This window comes from Carcharodon carcharias, chromosome 23, assembly GCF_017639515.1.
Source record: "Carcharodon carcharias isolate sCarCar2 chromosome 23, sCarCar2.pri, whole genome shotgun sequence".
NCBI lineage: Eukaryota > Metazoa > Chordata > Chondrichthyes > Lamniformes > Lamnidae > Carcharodon > Carcharodon carcharias.
The window spans coordinates 2179986-2199868 of record NC_054489.1 but is presented as its reverse complement, the minus strand read 5'-3'; the positions used below and the strand labels follow the sequence as shown (position 1 = coordinate 2199868).

Here is a 19883-nt window from a genome sequence, read left to right as displayed (position 1 = left end):
GGTGGTCCTGTACATGAGGGGGTTCCCACCTGACTGGACAATGGTGTTAAGCTGTGACCCAGCCCAGTTAGTTTACTGCCTTTTAATTGAACGGGTTCTCCAAAGGAACCTGATGCTGCAGGAGCTGCCTGCTTTTGAATTAGATGCCTGACACCGATATTTCCAAGCGGATTCTGTAATGTCACACGATCTTGTACAAACTGCAAGCACTGTGTGAGGCAGTCTGACTGGGACTGCCTAAGGACTGAGTAATGGGCAGAATGAGGTTGAGAGTTGCTGGTAAATCTTGGTTTTAAACATTGAAAATCACAAAAATATGAAAATATCAGTGATTCAGCTCCGTCAGTTGATCCTTTCTGATGGCACATTCTGTCCAATACAGACGTTACACGCTCAGGGTGGATCCCTGTCCTCTCCTGACCTTTTCTCTTTATCCTGGTGGGACTCTGACCTTCCCTGTCCTCTCTCTATCCTAGTTAAGAGTCTCTTCCTCAAAAGGCAGTGGAAACAGAGTCTTTGAATATTTTTAAGGCAGAACTGGATAGATTCTTGTTTAACAAGGGGGTGACAGGTTATCAGGGGTTGGCATGAATGTGGGGTTGAAGTTACAATCAGATCAGCCATGATCCTATTGAATGGCAGAGCAGGCTCGAGGGGCCGAGTGGCCTATGCCTGCTCCTAATCTGTATTGTGGGACCCTGTCCTCCTTTCTCTCTATTCTGGTGGGACCCTGTCCTTTCCTGACCCCTGTCTATCCTGAGCGTCACTTTATGTCTCCTGAAGATGAAATAGGTTGATTTTTGTGTTGTAATGAATTTGTTCTTTCTTAACTTCTGCCCAGATTCAAGTGTGTGGGCGCCTGGGGTCAGCAAAATGTCTTCCCGTCCCCCCCTTCCCAATCCCCCACTTCCTGCCATCCCTGTCCCCCTGCCCCACCTTTACCCCATTCCCTCCAATCCTCCTTGTCCTCACATCCCCCCATACCCTGTCCCCAGGTTTCCCTCCATGCCGTTTCCCCCATTTCTCCCTGTTTCCCTCATTCCCGCCCAGTTTCCCCCCCGTTTGCTCCCTGTTTGCCCCCCGCTCCCCCTGTTTGTCCCCATTCCCCCATTTCCCCCCGTTTCCCCATTTGACCCCCATTTGCCATTTGCCCCAGTTCCCCGTTTGCCCCCGTTACCCCTGTTTCTCCCTGTTTCCCCATTCCCCCTGTTTTCCCATTCCCTGTTCCATCATCACCCCCGTTCCTCCAGTGCTCCCTGTACCCCATGTGGTTCCCTGTGGTTCTTTTGCCAATCACTTTCAATCTGTTTCCCATGGTTACTGACCCTCTTTTGGGAGCGACTTCGCATCAAATTGTAGGTCAGGCCGAACTGAGGTTGGAAATGAAGTCAAACTTGCCCTTTGACCCAATAATTCAATGATCACTCATTGCATTGAATTTCCACTCCCCCCTCCACCATCCCCTAGCTTGACCCTGATTCCTGACTGATGGTTCTGTGCCAGCAATGAGCGGGTCTGTGAGCCCTGCTTGTTTGGTTTGTCGGGTCCAGGGGATTGATCAATCCCATGTTACTGTGCTGGTGAGCTGCTACTCAGTGATGATTGATGCACTGGGAGTGGCCTGGGTGAGCTTGGCATGTGGCCACTCAGTTTAACAGGACTGAAGAGCTTTCTGTCTCGGGAAAGCTGATTATTTGTTCACTTCCACACGGATCATTCCGAAGGGATCCTTTTAGTTTAATTCCAAAAAAAATCCTCGAGCAGATATTCTGGATATGAGTTTGGGGAAGGTGCGGGAAATCAGGATAACTTTCTTTGGAAAAGCTTGATTGACAGCTCTGACAGACAGATCCAGAGAAGTGTTTCCTGTGGCGAGTGGTTGACATTCCAGGAATACGTTCAACTGGAGAAGTTAGGAATCAGAAGGAACTTGGGAAATTGTTTTCAGCCAAAGGGGCCTCATGGAAAAAACAGGGAAGGGCATTAAAACAAGCAGTATAAATGGGGCTATGTTTCTGGAAAGAGGAGATTGACAAATATGAAGTGATGGTGGTTGGGGTGGAGGGATTGTTCCCTATTTGGGTTCAGTAGTGTCAGTTTCTGTGCATATTACCTTTAAATAATGGAGTTGACCCACAATCCAGGGAGATTGGAATCTGAAGCTCAGATCTTTCAAATGTGATCCTTCAATCTCTAAAGAGGGATGAACTGGATTCTTGACAAGACTTCCTCACTGTCTAAGGTTTGTCACTCTGTTTGCCTGACATCTTATACTCGACGAGCAGGAATTTCACTCAGTTAACAGCTTATACTTACATTGTGTCTTTAATGAAATGAAATGTTTTATGATGCTTTACAGGAGCATTATGAAGCAAAATTGACACTGAACCATAAGCTTTTAGAGCAGATGGTCAGAATCTTGGTCAAAAAAGGGGATTTTAAGAAGCTTTTTAAAGACAAAAGTGAGGTAGAGAGTCAGGGAGTTTTGGGAGGGAATTCCAGCATTGAGGGGCCAGGCAATGAAGACAAGGCCACCAGTGATGGAGCATTTCAAATTGTGGATGCTTGGGAGGCCAGAATTAGAGGAACGCAGAGACCTCAGAGGACAGAGCGGCTGGAGGAGATTGCACAGATGGGGAGGGGCCAGGCCATGGAGGGATTTGAAAACAAGGATGAGAATTTTAATATTGAGATGCTGCTTAACCAGGAGTCATTGTAGGTCACTGAGAACAGGGGTGATGGGTGAACAGGACTTGATTCATGTTAGGACAGCAGAGGTTTGGAAGAACAGAATTACCTGGAAAAACTCAGCAGGTCTGGCAGCATCGGCGGAGACGAAAAGAGTTGACGTTTCGAGTCCTCATGACCCTTCGACAGTTCTGTCGAAGGGTCATGAGGACTCGAAACGTCAACTCTTTTCGTCTCCGCCGATGCTGCCAGACCTGCTGAGTTTTTCCAGGTAATTCTGTTTTTGTTTTGGATTTCCAGCATCCGCAGTTTTTTTGTTTTTATCTCGAGGTTTGGAAGATCTCAAGTTTATGGAGGGTAGATTGTGGAAGGTTGGACAGAAGGTTCATTTGAATAAATCTAACGTGCTGGAAAACGCAGCAGGTCTGGCAGCATCTGGGGAGAAATAAACAGAGTTAATGTTTTGAGTCTAATAGACTCTTCTTTGGAACTGTTTTTTATTTGTATTTATCTGTTTTTATTTCAGATCTCCAGCATCTGCAGTATTTTCCTTTTAAATTAGTGTTAATTCACTGCCACTTCTCTTGAAGAAGTTCTGCTCTTCTCACTGAAGGGATTTCCGTTCTCTCTTTCACAGTGTTCACCTTCATTGCTTTCCGTTTCCCTCCTGCTGTTTGATAAGGTGCTTACCAAAACTTACTTTCGCTGTCATATTTCCTTTTTCAGTGACTGTCTCTGTTTCCCATGTGGATTGCTGTTGAAGTTCCATCCCTCATGTTTGAATCCACCCAGGATTACAGGTATATCCGAGACATAGTGTTCCTTGGACTGCTGTTCTCGCTGCATCCTGAGATCCACACTCAGTACCGTGCACCTCCATATGTAAACGCTCGACCTCTCTCTCCAGCAGCACCGACTCTCCCTATCACAAAGCTGTCTTTATCTCCAGTTTCATTTCATTCTTTGTCTCATCCAATATCTTAACAAGAAACTTTTCCCCCTTCCTTTCAGGTGCGAAGGAACGCAAGCTTCAACAACTGATGCCCATCTGGGACCCTCCACCCCTCCCCTTGCCTCTGCCCCCATCCCTCCTTCTAATCCCAGCTACTCTGAAGGAGAGTCATATTCAACTCGAAATGTTAACTCTTGTTTCTCTCTCCACAGATACTGTCAGACCTGCTGAGTTTTCCTAGCACTTTGTTTTTATTTCAGATTTTCAGCATCTGCAGTATTTTGCTTTTATAAAGGTAACAAGGGTTTGAATGATGGTTTCTGCAGCAAATGAGCTGAGGCAGGAGTGGAGTAGGGCAATGTTATGGAGGCAGTGTTAGTGATAGCACAACTGTATGGTTGGAAACTCATCCCGGGGTCAAATATACTGAGGTTTTGAACTGATTGGTTCAGCCTCAGATAGTTGAAAGAGAGAGGGAGATGGAGTTGTAACTAGGGAATGAAGTTTGTCGTGGGGACTGAGGTCAATGGCTTTGGTCTTCCCAATATTTAATTGGAGGAAATTTTTGCTCTTCCAGCACTGGATGGCGAACGAACAGTTTAATTTAGAGGTAGCAAAGAAGTTGAGTGACAAGATGGTGACGTAGAGCTGGGTGCCATCAGCATATGTGTAGAAACTGACACTATTTGAAGATGATGTCACCGAGGGGCAGCATGTAGAGGAGAAACAGGGTGGGGCCAAGGATAGATCCATGGGGGACACCAGAGATAACAGTGTTGGGGCAGGAATGAGAAGCCATTGCAAATGATTCTCTGGTTATAATTAGATAGGTAAAAATGGAACCGGGTGAGAGCAGTCCCACCCAGCTGGATGATGATGAAGAGGCACTGGAGGGCGATGATGTAGTCACTGTGCCAAAGGCTGCAGACAGACCAACAAAGACGAGGAGGGACAATTTACCTTTCTCACAGTTACATGGGATATCATTTTTGACTTTGATAAGTGGGAGGGGTTGAGAACATTAGAAATGCAGGTCCGGCCAAGCTTCGGAGTGAATTGAGAGCAGGTGATGCTCATTAAAGCCTGTACTTAAAAGCTGGGTTTTCCCCAGCAGTGGAGTTTGGGCAGGGAGAGAATCCAAAAGAGAAGAGTGGAAACTGATATTTATGCAGAGCTATGGTAACAATAAAACAGTTGTGATTCACAGAATGTCTTCTGCTGCCTGACATGGTAAATGTACATCCACCTGCTAAACAGGGGTGACAACCTGATTGGAGGGATGCAAACATGGAGCTCTGGGGAAGATGGGCATGGATTTGGGAGGTGACAACATGTTCAGGCAGTTTGGAAATTAAGTGTTAAAGCGTAATCTTAAATTGAAATATTGGAAAGATTAAACTATTGCCTTCAGTCTCTGCTACAAACTGTTCCCTAGCCACTAACTCCATACATCTCCCTGATCACTGAGGCTGAACCAGACTGTTTGCTCCCTCAGCATTTCTTTGACCCTAAGCTGAGCTTCCAACCCCATTTCCTGTCCATCACCAAGACTACCTACTCTTCTTCTGCAAGATCACCCAATTCCACCACGACCTCAGCTTATTTGCTGCTCAAAGCTCATCTGCACCTTGGTTGCCTCCAGTCTTGCCAATTCCAATGCTGTCCTGGCCACCTCCGCTTAACATTCTTCTAGAATGCCACAGCACAGTAAGAGTTACCCAATTAGTCGCAAGCCCCTACCCTTTCGAATCTTTCTCTTCAAGTATTTATCCATTCCTTTTTGAAAGTTATTACCTAAAATATTGAAATTAAAAACAAAATCTTTATCTCATCTCTGGTACTTTTGCCCAATCACCTTAGATCTGAATTCTCTGGTTACCAACCCTCTAACCACTGGAAATGGTTTCTCCTTATTTACTCTATCCAAATCCATTCACGATTTTGAACACCTCTATTAAATCTCCACTTAATCTTTTTTACTCTAAGGAGAACAATTCAGCTTCTCCAGTCTCTCCACATAACTGAAGTTCCTCAGCGCTGCTAAATCTCCTCTGCACCCTCTCCAAGGCTTTGGCATCCTTCCTAAATTCTGGTGCCTAATGTTGGATGCAACACTCCAGCTGGGGACCTAACCAATGATTTATAAAGATTTTGTATAACTTCCAGGAAGTTATTCAGTGCCTGTTTATAAAGCAAAGGATCCCATGTGCTCTTTAACAACCTTCTCAATGTCCTGCCACCTTCAGAGATTTACATACACTCCCAGGTCTCTCTGTTCCTACACCTTTTTAAGATAACATTTAGTTTATATTGCCTCTCCTTATTCTTGCTACCAAAATGCATTACTTCTCCACATTAAATTTCACCTGCCATGTGTCTTCCGATTTCACTAGTCTGGATGTGTGCTCCTGAAGCCTGTGACTGTCCTTGGTGTACGTTTCTGAATTCTGTGCAGACCTCCATAAGTCCAAATCCAGATCATTACTATATATCAGAATCTTCTGTGAACTTCAATATGTCAAAATCTCTAATATAAAAACAAAAAATATTCATCTCAAAATGAAACATTAACCCTGTTTCTCTTTCTACTGACACACTTGAGTATTTCCAGCATTTTGCATTTATATTTTGGATTTCCAGCATTCTTAGTATTTTGCTTTGTGCATCAAAACTTCTGCTGCCTGCATCCCAACTTGCAGCAAACCCTGTTCACCCATCAATCCTGGTGCTTGCTGAGCTACATTAGCTGCCAGTCTGGCAGTACATGAAATTTAAACAGCATGTTCCTTCAGTTATTCATAATAAGCAGGGTACAGCCAACACTCAACCAGCCTACACTTGCAAAACGAAATATCTATTGTTAGGTGTGATTGTGCGATTGGACAGCACATGCTTAACAATCCTGAGTGCGCTAATAGCTACACTAACAACCAATTTAGGATAATCAGTTGAGCTCGTAACATGGCTCATTTACATTTGCTAGAAGCAGCATACATTCAAAACAGGAACTCATTCTTTGCAAACAAAATGAATATGTTCGAACTTTGTGCCTTTTTTGAATTACCCGGGTGCTTGGTGAGCCTATAATTTTCCATTGCTTTCTCTATGGCAATACCTCAACAAATCAGAGTCAACCTGTCAACCAATCAGCACCCTTTTCTCCTGTAGTATAAATTCACAGAATCTCACAGTGCAGAAGAGGCCCATGCACTGACACGTGAGAAACACCTGACCTACCCACCTAATCCTATTTACCAGCACTTGGCCCATAGCCTTGAATGTTATGACGTGCCAAGTGCTCATCCAGGTACTTTTTAAAGGATGTGAGGCAACCCGCCTCCACCACCCTCCCAGGCAGCGCATTCCAGACCGTCACCACCCTCTGGGTAAAAAAGCTTTTCCTCACATCCCCCCTAAACCTCCTGCCCCTCACCTTGAGCTTGTGCCCCCTCGTAACTGACCCTTCAGCTAAGGGGAACAGCTGCTCCCTATCCACCCTGTCCATGCCCCTCATAATCTTGTACACCTCAATCATGTCGCCCCCTCAGTCTTCTCTGCTCCAACAAAAACAACCCAAGTCTATCCAACCTCTCTTCATTACTTAAATGTTTCATCCCAGGCAACATCCTGGTGAATCTCCTCTGCACCCCCTCCAGTGCAATCACATCCTTCGTATAAAGTGGCGACCAGAACTGCACATTGTACTCCAGCTGTGGCCTCAATAAGGAACTATACAACTCCAACATGCCCTCCCTACTTTTGTAATCTATGCCTTGATTGATAAAGGCAGGTGTCCTATATGCCTTTTTCACCACCCCACTAACATGCCCCTCCGCCTTCAGAGAAATTGTTGTGATTGTTTGAATTTGGTATTTTTGTGTTTGACCTGATGAATGCAAGATGAAAATTTCAGCAGCAATCCCTTTTCAGCAATATTCAAATTTAAAATTCTTAATCATGGCCTTGCCCCTCCCTTTCCCTGTAACCTCCAACACACAACTGCCCAGATCTCTATGCACCTCCAATTCTGCCCTCTTTCACATCTCCAATTTTAATTGTTTCACCATTAGCAGCCATGTCTTTTGACATAAATTATATTAATCAGGAACAGACAATTTGGCACTTCGAGCCTGCTCCGCCAATCAATAAAATCATTGCAGATCTGATTGTGGCCTCAACTCCACATTCCAACTACCCCTAATACCCTTTGACTCCCTTGTTAGTCAAGAATCCATCTAAATCTGCCTTAAAAATATTCATTGACCCTGCCACACCACCTTCTGGGAAAGAGAATTCCACAGACTCTCAACCCTCTGAGAGAGAAAAAAAAACTTCTCCTCACCTCTATCTTAGATTGGAGACCCCTTATTTTTAAACTGTGCCCCCATAGTTCTAGTCCCTCTCACAACGGGAAACATCCTTTTAGCATTCACTCTGTCAAGCCCCCCTAGGATCTTACATGTTTCAATAAGATCACCTCTCAGTCCTCTAAACTCCAAAGGATACAGGCCCAACCTGTCTAACCTTTCGTCATAAGGTAACCCCTCATCCCAGAATCAGTTGAGCGAGCTTTCTCTGAACTGCTTCTGATGTAATTATGTCCTTTCTTAAATAAGGAGACACAGTATTCCAGATGTGGTCTCACCACAACTGTAGCAAAACATCCCTACTTTTATATTCCAATCCCCTTGGAATAAACAATGACATTCCATTTCCCTTCCTAATCACTTGCTGTACACCTATCACGTGCACCCTATGTTCTGGAATTCCCTCCCTAAACCTCTCCACATCTCTACCTCTCCCCCTTTAAGATGCTCCTTAAAATTTTTTCCAAAGAATCTACAACACAGAAACAGGCCATTTGGCCCATCTTTCCATGCTGGGGTTTATGCTTCACACAAATTTCCTCCCATCCTACTTTATCTCACTCTATCAATATATCCCATTCCTTTATCCCTTATGTACTCATCTAGCATCCTCTAAGGGGTGATGGTGATATTCGCCTGAACCTCTTCATGTGGTCACCTGTCCTAATATTCCCTTGACAAATTTTCATTGATAATGTTCCTGTGAAGTTTGTTGGAACATCTTACAATGTTAAAGGTGCTTTATGAATACGAGTTTTTAATTTCTTCTCAGCTGTCAAGAGACCGAAAGTATGATTGCTAAATTTGCTGATGGCACAAAGATAGGAAAGTCAGTTGTGAAGAGGACAAAATGATATACACAGGTTAAATGAGTGGGCAAAGATCTGGCAAATGGAGTAAAATGTGAGGTCCATTTTGGCAGGACGAATAAAAAAGTAGCATATTATCTAAATGGTGAGAGGATGCAAGAGGGATCTGGGTGCCCTAGTGCATGAATCGCAAAAGGTTAGTATGCAGTTACAGCAAGTAATTAGCAAAGCTAATAGAATGTTATCGTTTATTGCAAGGAGAATTGAATACAAAAGTAGGGAGGTTATGCTTCAGTTATACAGGGCATTGGTGAAACCACAGCTGGAGTACTGTGTACAGGATTGGTCTCCTTATTTAAGGAAAAATGTAAATGTGTTGAAAGCAGTTCAGAGAAGGTTTGCTAGATTAATACCAGGAATGGGAAAAGGTTGGACAAGCTAAGCTTGTATCTAGAACTAGGGTGTCACTGTTTAAAAACATAGGTTTGAGATGAGGGAAATTTTTTTCTGGGAGCGAGAAGCTTTCTTCCTCAAAAGGTGGTGGAAACAGAGTCTTTGAACATTTTTAAGGCAGAGGTAGATAGATTCTTGATAAGCAAGGGGATGAAAGATTATTGGCGGTAGGCGGGAATGTGGAGTTGAGGTTAAAATCAAATCAGCCATGATCTTATTGAATGGCGGAGCAGGCTTGAGGAGCCTACTACTGCTCCTAGTTCATATGTTTGCATGTTTCTGATTTTGAAGTCTGGCTGTCCTGTTGAGTGGGGCCTGCAACCTTTGGTATTCTCTGTTCACAGTATAAACAGGCCACACAAACAGCTTGCTGAATAAATGCTCAGAGTACAGTTAGCAACCCATTATGATAACAACCTGTTCCTTACCACTCACATTGAAACACAGATCTCACAGCTACAATTCCATTGTAGTTAAATGAGAGGGGCACTAAGACCATGTGGAAGCTTCTCAGCTGAGCATGAATTGTTGGTTGGCTCACATTTGGGTCTGGACCCTGCCGTCACATGTCACTTGCTGCTCCATTGCATCTGCCATTGCTCCGATGGGTCTTCTGCTGCTCTGGCGCGTCGACTGTTGCTCCAGCGCATCAGATGCTGCTGCAGCACCGGCTGCCACTCTGGCATGTCTGCTGCTGCTGCAGTGCATCCCCTGTTGCCCCAATACGTCTGCTGCTCCAGCATGTGTGCTGTTGCTCCACTGCACCTGTTGCTGTTCCAATGTGTCAGCTGCTGCTGTAGTCCTGTCTGTTGCCATTGATGCAGTGTTTAGGGTTGTTGCTCTTAGGACCCTGCTCAAGAAGAAAATGAGACAAGGATGAAAAAGCAGCAGAGGAAGGAAAGCAAGAGATCTCTGAAGAGCTGGGGAGGATTTGTAAAAGCAGTGACATTGCAGATATTGTGGTTAGAGCACAGACTGAGAAGGTGCAGTGTTTTTACAGAGGAAGAGCTTGCTCAGAAAGCTGTTAGCACATAACTCAGCACAGTTGGATATGTTAAAACCAGGCGGTGGTAATCCAGAATTCTTGATCAGTCGTCATCTTTTGAGAAGGAACTGGATGGATATCTGGTGAAATCACAAACTTCAAGTTATAAAGATGAATACAGGCACATGGTCAAACCCTAGCTGACAGGGTCCAAAACACTCAGATGATTACAAAGGACTAGGCTTAGCCTGCTGCATAGGGCTGGGGTGACACAGAGTGGTTGGGGTGGGGTGGGCAGATTTAATCAGTGTGTGTGGGGGGCGGTTTATCACTTTGTGTAGCCGGGGTTGCTGATATTATGGTTTGGTACAGCTTCTATCCTGTTTCTGCTACACACTCGCTTACTCTGAGCCTCAGCAGCAGTAACATGTCTCCTGAGCTGTATAAGTGAAGCACAAATGGTGTTGCAAATAGCCAAACGGCTGTATTGACCAAGGTTCCAAATTGTTCCAATGTCCTTGTTCTGTGTTAGTGTTGAAGCTGTACATTCCTGTGACGTAACGCACACGTTTAAGCTGACTGTCTAGGGGACCATTTGCAGATTTGGACCATCTGGATAGGCCTGGCTGGCAGACTCTGGACACTCTACGTTAACCAGTTGAAGATTGTGTCCTCGTGCAAGTGGGTTTTACAGTCCCTGCTTGTTATTTGACATGTTGTTACAGCGATGACCTCAGTTATTTGTGTTCTAATTCAGCGCGTTTCTCCACACAGGAGGTCAGCAAAGTCAAGGAGCCGGAGCCCGGGGTACTCGAGGCACTCGCGGTCACGCAGTAAGCACAGGCAATCCCGATCACGAAGTCGACATTCAAGTATTTCACCAAGCCGGTTTACCCTCAAATCAAGTCTTGGTGCTGAGCTGAGCAAAACTAAGAGGGCAAGAGCTGCCGTGGCAGCCAAGTCCAGCGTGAAAGACTCAAAAGAGCTGAAAGGATCGGCTGGGGGCATTTGTAAAGTAAGCACTCAGAGTGCTGGTTCCAGCAGCACAACCTCTGCTGCGTCACTTAAAGACGTGAAGAAATTGACTAAAATAATAAAGAGTGAGAAGCCAGCTTCACCCATTGAAACCTCAGATACAGTGACTGTGAAGATAGAGGAAGACATTGCTGAGGAGATGATTCCAGAACTAAAAATAAAGACTGAAATACTGGAGGATAGCCCAGTACTCTCACCATTAGCGCTGGTGCTAAAAGAATCTAAATCGCCAGTGGTGAAATGTGAGTTGGGAACACCAAAGGAGAAGACTGTGCCGCCATTACCAAACGAAAGCGATCTGGAGAAACCTCCGCTTCCTCCTTCAGGTTCTGCTCCACCACCATTACCTCCAACATCTCCCCCTGTAACACTGCCTCCAGCCCCACTACAACCACCACCTCCCCTACCACCAGTGACTCTGAACCAGTCTCAGCCTCTGCCAGAGATTCTGACTGAAGCACCATCACCAATACCCACAGTGCAGCTACCACAGCTCCCAGGGCACTTGCCATTACCATTGCCACCGGTATCAGTACCTGTATTGGCTCCTGTACCAGTCTTGACCCACCCACCAATTGTCTCTCAGCCACCACCGTTGCGGACCACAGTGTTGGGCAGTGCGCTCCCCATGCCACCCATGTTGAACTCAGTCATGCCCTTACTGACTTCAACACTGCCACCATTGCCATTGCCTCCACTCCTCCCTGGGGAAGATGATATAGAAAGGTAAGAAATTTGTATCGGATTGAGCGTTACTGCAGCAGTAGTCAGATCAGGAGAGGGGGTTTATTCTCTTAAGAGATTGCAAATTGTCATCCTGGAAGGAACCTTAGTTCCAAGATTGTTCCTTTTTTTCAGTGTCTGTCACCACAACGGCAAAAAGTGTTCTTGTCTAGAAAAACTTCAGGATGATCTGCACACTCTGAGAATGATCTGTACACACTCTGGGATAGACCTGTACACACTCTGGGAAAGATCTGTATACACTCTGGGAAAGATCTGTATACACTCTGGGAAAGATCTGTATACACTGTGGGATAAATCTGTACACACTCTGGGATAGATCTGTACACACTCTGGGAAAGATCTGTACACACTCTGGGATAGATCTGTACACACTCTGGGAAAGATCTGTACACACTCTGGGAAAGATCTGTACACACTCTGGGAAAGATCTGTACACACCCTGGGATAGATCTGTATACACTCTGGGATAGATCTGCACACATTCTGGGAAAGATCTGTACACACCCTGGAATAGATTAGTATACACTCTAGGAATGGTCTGTACACATTCTGGGAATGATCTGTACACACTCTGGAAATGATCTGTACACACTCTGGGAATGATCTGTACACATTGCAGAATGATCTGTATACGCACTGAGAATGATCTCTACATGTTATGGGAATGAGCTGGACACGTTCCAGGAATGATCTGTAAAAAAAAAATCTAGAATTAGAAGTCTAATGATGACCATGAAACCATTGCCAATTATCGTAATAATCCATCTGGTTCACTAATGTCCTTTAGGGAAGGGAATCTGCCGTCCTTACCTGGTCTGGCCCACGTGTGACTCCAGACCCACAGCAATGTGGTTGACTCTTAGATGCCTTCTGGAACAAGGGTAATTAGGGATGGGCAATAAATGCAGGCCCAGCCAGCGATGCCCACATCCCATGAACGAATAATAAAAAAAAATCACCTGCCTCTCATCGTTCCTGTTTAAAATAGCAAAGAAAACTGTGGTTTTGCAGGGCTGTGGTTGCCTTGCCTTCTCCTCAGGTCAACGTTTCTACCTAAACCAGTTGCACACAGGATAGAAGCCAGCACTGCTAATGTGCCACTGACTCGGTTCCATTATGGCTTAGCCTCATCTGTGGAGCTCGTCAACCGTCTGGACATCTCCAATATATTTTGAGTTATCTCATTCTAGTCTTTGGACTGACCTAAGGTGGAGTGTACACCTCTGACCCAGACCTAAGATTCTGTGTTTGATTGTGTTTGGTTCTCCCTCTGCCTATTTCTAAAAGGAGCTGGGAATCAAATGGTCTGGTCGGTCAGTTTATAATGAGCAGCCTGAAAACAATAAATAAACCCAGAGCAGATAGCTAACAGTAACAACTGATCGTATGCTGAGATGTGAGGGGGCAGAAATTCGATGTGATAAAATCATCTCTTCTGCCAGCCCGTAAAAGGGTGCAGCCAACTGCCTCAAAAAATATTACATTAGTTTTATTTTTATAAAATCTAACCAGATCAAACAAACCTTGGGGTCAGAGGAAAAAGCCTGGTATAGAAACAGAATACACCAGATTCCTCATGGGGCATATTTACCCTTTATTCATGTAAAGTTGTACATAAATGTGAACTATTATTGTCTATTTAGCTGCTCCCAATACTTCATATCTGTGCTTTGCTCTTTGAGAGCAATGTGCAACTGTCAGGACTTCCTAACAGGACGAGTATCACAGGTAGAGACTATAACCTGCAGAAGAAGAGACTGTATTACCCAGGTGGAGGGATGGACTGCACGTAACACAGGCAGAGGGAGGGACTGTGTGTAACACAGGCAGAGGGAGGGACTGTGTGTAACACAGGCAGAGGGAGGGACCGCGCGTTGCACAGGCAGAGGGAGGGACCGCGCGTAACACAGGCAGAGGGAGGGACCGCGCGTAACACAGACAGAGGGAGGAACCGCGCGTAACACAGACAGAGGGAGGAACTGCGCGTAACACAGGTAGAGGGAGGGACTGCGCGTAACACAGGCGGAGGGAGGGACTGCGCGTAACACAGGCGGAGGGAGGGACTGCGCGTAACACAGGCGGAGGGAGGGACTGCGTGTAACACAGGCGGAGGGAGGGACTGCGTGTAACAGGTGGAGGGAGGGACCGTGCGTAACAGGCGAAGGAAGGACCGCGCGTAACACAAGCAGAGGGGAGACTGCACATAACAGGCGGAGGGAGGGACTGCACGTAACACAGGCGGAGGGAGGGACTGCGCGTAACACAGGCGGAGGGAGGGACTGCGCGTAACACAGGCGGAGGGACTGCACGTAACACAGACGGAGGGAGGGGCTGCGCATAACACAGGCAGAGGGAGAGACTGCGCGTAACTCTGGCGGAGGGAGGGACTGTGCGTAACACAGGCGGAGAGAGAGGTTGTGCATGGCTCAGGTGGAGGGAGAGGCGGTACCATTCCTTGATCTGCAACAGATCAAGAATGTTTTTATTACTGTTATCTATGAAGGATTGTGCGCATCTAATGGAGCAGTAGCTGCCCAGAGGGTTAAAGGCCCCTCCACCCCTGAAACACTTTTGCTTGACATGATGGGATTCTGCAAAGCGCTCTGCTTCTCTCTCCCTCCCCTCTCCCTGGTGCCACTTTACCATGACTACCCCGAGGCACCCTGGTTTTTCGGCACTGTAATGCTGTTTCTATTTCAGTCCTAAGGAGATCCAGCATGTGAAACCTTCCAAGAAAGACAGAGACCAAAGAACAAGGCATTTACTAGCAGACCTCCCACTTCCACCAGAACTGCCTGGAACAGATCCCTCACCGCCAGATTCACCGGAGCAGAAGGCACCGCCTCCATCTCAGCCAGTCCTTAAAAAGAGGCCCAAGTAAGAATATCGAAGGAACTGGGAGTTTAGTTAAATATGTTAGTGATCCTGGTCTCGTACCTGCCTTTGCTTGCTGAAAGGGCTCTCTATAATTTGTTGTTCAGGCAGCCAGGAGTTGGGTTCATTCGTAAATGTTAAATAACATGTCTGGCAGAATCAGACTGTGAAACGGCACTGGCCTGATCTGCCATTTAATCCCCGCAACAGCAGCACACCAGAACAATACTGGAGGTGGATTGCCAGGACAGATTTGCAGAAACCCTGTGTATGAATGGGGAAAGGTACCATCAAACTGACTGCAGCAATCCTTCATTTTCTATCAAATGCAGTCAGCCAACTGCAGCAAACAGTTCACTTCTATCGCACCAGGTCCAGTATACCCCAGGCACAACCCAACATGGGCCTGGCCTTAGACAGTCAATGTCCGTGGAACTGTACCCCAGTGAGAGTCAGTGTGTGTGGAACTGTATCCCAGTGAGAGTCAGTGTGTGTGGAACTGTACCCCAGTGAGAGTCAGTGTGTGTGGAACTGTACCCCAGTGAGAGTCAGCGTGTGTGGATCTGTACCCCAGTGAGAGTCAGTGTGTGTGGAACTGTACCCCAGTGAGAGTCAGTGTGTGTAGAACTGTACCCCAGTGAGAGTCAGTGTGTGTGGAACTGTATCCCAGTGAGAGTCAGTGTGTGTGAAACTGTACCCCAGTGAGAGTCAGTGTGTGTGGAACTGTACCCAGTAGTAGTCACAGTTTGTGGAACTGTACCTCAGTGAAAGTCAGTGTGTGTGGAACTGTACCCAAATGAGAGTCAGTGTCTGTGGAACTGTAGCCCAGTGAGAGCCAATGTATGTGGAACTCATACCCCAATGTGAGTCTGTGGAATTGTACTGCAACGAGAATCAGTGTGTGTGGATCTGTACCCCAGTGAGAGTCAATGTGTATGTGGAACTGCACCCACATGAGAGTCATTGTCTGTGGAACTGTACCCCAGTGAGAGTCTGTTGTATGTGGAACTGTAGTCCAGTGTGAGTCATTGATTGTGGAACTGTAGCCCAGTGTGAGTCATTGTTTGTGGAACAGTCCCCCAGTGAGAGCCAGTGTGTGGAACTGTATCCAAATGAGAGTCTGTATGTGTGGAACTGTACCCCAGTGAGAGTCAGTGTGTGTGGAACTGTACCCCAGTGAGAGTCAGTGTGTGTAGAACTGTACCCCAGTGAGAGTCAGTGTGTGTGGAACTGTACCCCAGTGAGAGTCAGTGTGTGTGGAACTGTATCCCAGTGAGAGTCAGTGTGTGTGAAACTGTACCCCAGTGAGAGTCAGTGTGTGTGGAACTGTACCCAGTAGTAGTCACAGTTTGTGGAACTGTACCTCAGTGAAAGTCAGTGTGTGTGGAACTGTACCCAAATGAGAGTCAGTGTCTGTGGAACTGTAGCCCAGTGAGAGCCAATGTATGTGGAACTCATACCCCAATGTGAGTCTGTGGAATTGTACTGCAACGAGAATCAGTGTGTGTGGATCTGTACCCCAGTGAGAGTCAATGTGTATGTGGAACTGCACCCACATGAGAGTCATTGTCTGTGGAACTGTACCCCAGTGAGAGTCTGTTATATGTGGAACTGTAGTCCAGTGTGAGTCATTGATTGTGGAACTGTAGCCCAGTGTGAGTCATTGTTTGTGGAACAGTCCCCCAGTGAGAGCCAGTGTGTGGAACTGTATCCAAATGAGAGTCTGTATGTGTGGAACTGTACCCCAGTGAGAGTCAGTGTGTGTGGAACTGTACCCCAGTGAGATCAGTGTGTGTGGAACTGTACCCCAGTGAGAGTCAGTGTGTGTGGAACTGTACCCCAGTGAGATCAGTGTGTGTGGAACTGTACCCCAGTGAGCGTCAGTGTGTGTGGAACTGTACCCCAGTGAGAGTCAGTGTGTGTGGAACTGTAACCCAGTGAGAGTCAGTGTGTGTGGAGTTGTACCCCAGTGAGAGTCAGTGTGTGTGGAACTGTACCCCAGTGAGAGTCAGTGTGTGTGGAACTGTACCCCAGTGAGAGTCAGTGTGTGTGGAACTGTAACCCAGTGAGAGTCAGTGTGTGTGGAGTTGTACCCCAGTGAGAGTCAGTGTGTGTGGAACTGTAACCCAGTGAGAGTCAGCGTGTGTGGAATTGTACCCCAGTGAGAGTCAGTGTGTGTGGAACTGTACCTCAGTGAAAATCAGTAACCTCGGAAAAAATGTAAATAATATTGGACATGCAGTTGTTGAAGCAAGGGTTTATTGGTTGGTTATTTTTGCCACTGACATCTTTCCTAACTTTTTCAGAATCTGTTGTCCTCGCTATGGTGAAAAAAAGGAGACTGAAAGCGACTGGGGCAAGCGGTGTGTAGATAAATTTGACATCATTGGAATCACTGGTGAAGGGACGTACGGGCAAGTTTACAAGGCGAAGGATAAGGACACAGGTATTTGGCGTTTCAGAGACTAGTGCTTTCTGACGTTCAGGACATAACAACATTGTGTTTCATGTAGAAAATTTATGTTCTAATGTTCAAGATTTGTGATGACTCTTTGTGTTTTGCTTGGTGGGAAATGCCCTCTCAGTGTTAGTGTGGTGATGCATTGTTGTTTCTTTCTACTGTCAGCTGCCTGCTTTTTGTTGCTGCGGGTCAAATGTAGTGTATCGAGTCACCCAGCCTGCTCTACTGCAATCACCTTTTGTCGAAAAGATGAGTTACTAAAGGCTTTCATTCTGTGCTCGTGACCCTGTTAAGTATCTGGGCAGCCTGAGGCAGTGGTTTGCTAACTGCCATTTGATCCCACAGCACTTGGGTTTGGATCCCCCTCTATCTGCATTAGTTCACGATGCAGTATAATCCGAGCTTCTTATAAGGCCCATGTTTAAAATGCTTATATTGGGCAAAAGATCATAATCAATGGCTATATGTATTAATTTCAATTTCAAAGTTGCTGGTTGAAGCATATTACTCATCAGTTCACACTTCATTAAAGTGCACTGAATACAAAAACAACTATAAGGAAATAAATGGTTAATGTTCAATTACCTTTTGTGCTCTTAACTTTCAACTTTCTATCCCCTCAACGTTATGAAGTTACTGATTGTATTAAGCACTGACTGCAGCTTAAATAAAGGTAGTCTATTTAATAGCATCCTAAAGTATTCTTGTGTTATACCAGCATACAGTAAGAGTGCTACACTGGCCATTGCATATAGCAGGCAAATCAAGTTCATGCAGTTGGACCCACCAGAAGCAGTACGGATAGTTCTTTACCCTGTGACTGGCTAGTCAGGTAATGGATACTCTTTTTCTTCTGGTAGGTGAGATGGTTGCTCTTAAAAAGGTTCGGCTGGATAACGAAAAGGAGGGATTCCCCATCACGGCCATTCGAGAAATCAAGATCCTTCGTCAGCTCAACCATACCAGTGTGGTCAACATGAAGGAAATTGTGACGGACAAACAAGATGCACTGGACTTCAAAAAAGATAAAGGTATGCTCATAGATGTTAACATGGAGAATGAGGTTTCAAAAGATTTTGCCCTTGTAACCAAAAACAATACGTGTCCATTTTCACTTCCAAAGCACTTGCAATGCAGTTAGTACCAATTGTCCACGCTTTAATTAAAGATAAGAAATAGGAGGAGTGGACCACCTGGCCCTTTGAGCCTGCTCCATCATTTAATAAGATCATGGCTGATCCATGACCAAAACCCACTATCCATGTATTCTTTGATTACTTTACAATCCAAAAATCTATCAATTTCAGCCTTGAATATACTGAACAATTGAGCGTCCACAGCCCTCTGAAGTACAGAATTCCGAAGATTCACAATGATCTGAGTGAAAATATTTCTTATCTCAGTTAAAAACGGTAGTCCCCTTATCCTGAGACTGTGCCCTATCTACACCATGTTCCCTTATCCCCCAGCACTGAGACCAGTGACCCCTGAATCGAAACCCCTGTTTTCCACACCACTCTTTGAGCCATGCTTTTAACTGTCTAATTTGTTTGACCCTGTTCCAAATATGCAATCCAGAGATTATTACCTTTGAGTTTATGCATTTTAATTTGGACCCTAACTGCTCAAATGCCCTCAGTAGAATCTCATTCCTCATTCTACCTATGTTGTTGGTTACTATATGGGTGATGACAACTGGATTCCTCCCTCTTACCTCAAATTCTTCTCCAGCTGAGCGATGTCTTTAACCCAGGCACTGCACAGGCAACACAATCTTCGGGGCCTGCGGTTTGCAGTGTCTGTTTCCTGACTATACTATCCTCTGCCACTAACACTTTCCTTTTCACTCTCCCTCTTGAATGGTCTCCTGCACCATGGTGCCATGTTCAGTTTGCTCATCCACCCTGCAGATTTTGCCTTCATTCACACGAGCAGTAAGAGCCTTTTACCTATTGGATAACAGCAAAGGCTGAGGCTCCTCCAGCACTGCACTTGAGCTCTCCTTATTGCTTGACTTGCAGTTGTACTCTCCTGCCCTTGATCACTAACCAGACCTTTACCACATCCTAACCTAAAGGGTATCACTACACCTTGGATTAAATTGTCCAGGCAACTCTTCCCCTCCCTGACGCTCTGCAATGTTTGCACTCATGCTCCAGCTTCAACAATTTTGAGCCAGAATTCCAAAGTTCCTCGAGATGCAGCCACTCACTGTAGATGGGGTTGTCTGGGATTGCAGTGTTCACCATAAACTTCCACATGCTGCATTCCTACATAGCCTTGTTTTATTTATCTTATTAATTAGTCTAGGTATTTAATCGACTTAGCTTATCATTTTATTCATAAATAATTACTTGGTTTAGCAGTTGCTTGGTAGTACAGAACTTGAATATTGCTAAAAGAAATGTCAAAGCTTTTCGTCCAACACTGGCTTTTCCAGCCTTTCTGCGTGGGGGACCACATTTCAGTTTTTCTCAGCTCAGGGCTGATGAGCAAATGTTGGAAAGATAAG

At 45.6% G+C, this 19883-nt stretch overlaps 1 protein-coding gene across 1 annotated transcript in view; it reads left to right on the top strand.

Moving 5' to 3' along the window:
• The window catches only part of cdk12 (cyclin-dependent kinase 12), a 65688-nt gene that overhangs the window by 2459 nt on the left and 43346 nt on the right, over nucleotides 1–19883 (top strand). The window contains exons 2-5 of the mRNA XM_041173571.1: nucleotides 11029–12015; nucleotides 14737–14913; nucleotides 17217–17356; nucleotides 18232–18402. Of these exons, the coding sequence (XP_041029505.1) occupies nucleotides 11029–12015; nucleotides 14737–14913; nucleotides 17217–17356; nucleotides 18232–18402 (1475 nt within the window). The remainder of the gene's footprint in view (nucleotides 1–11028; nucleotides 12016–14736; nucleotides 14914–17216; nucleotides 17357–18231; nucleotides 18403–19883) is intronic.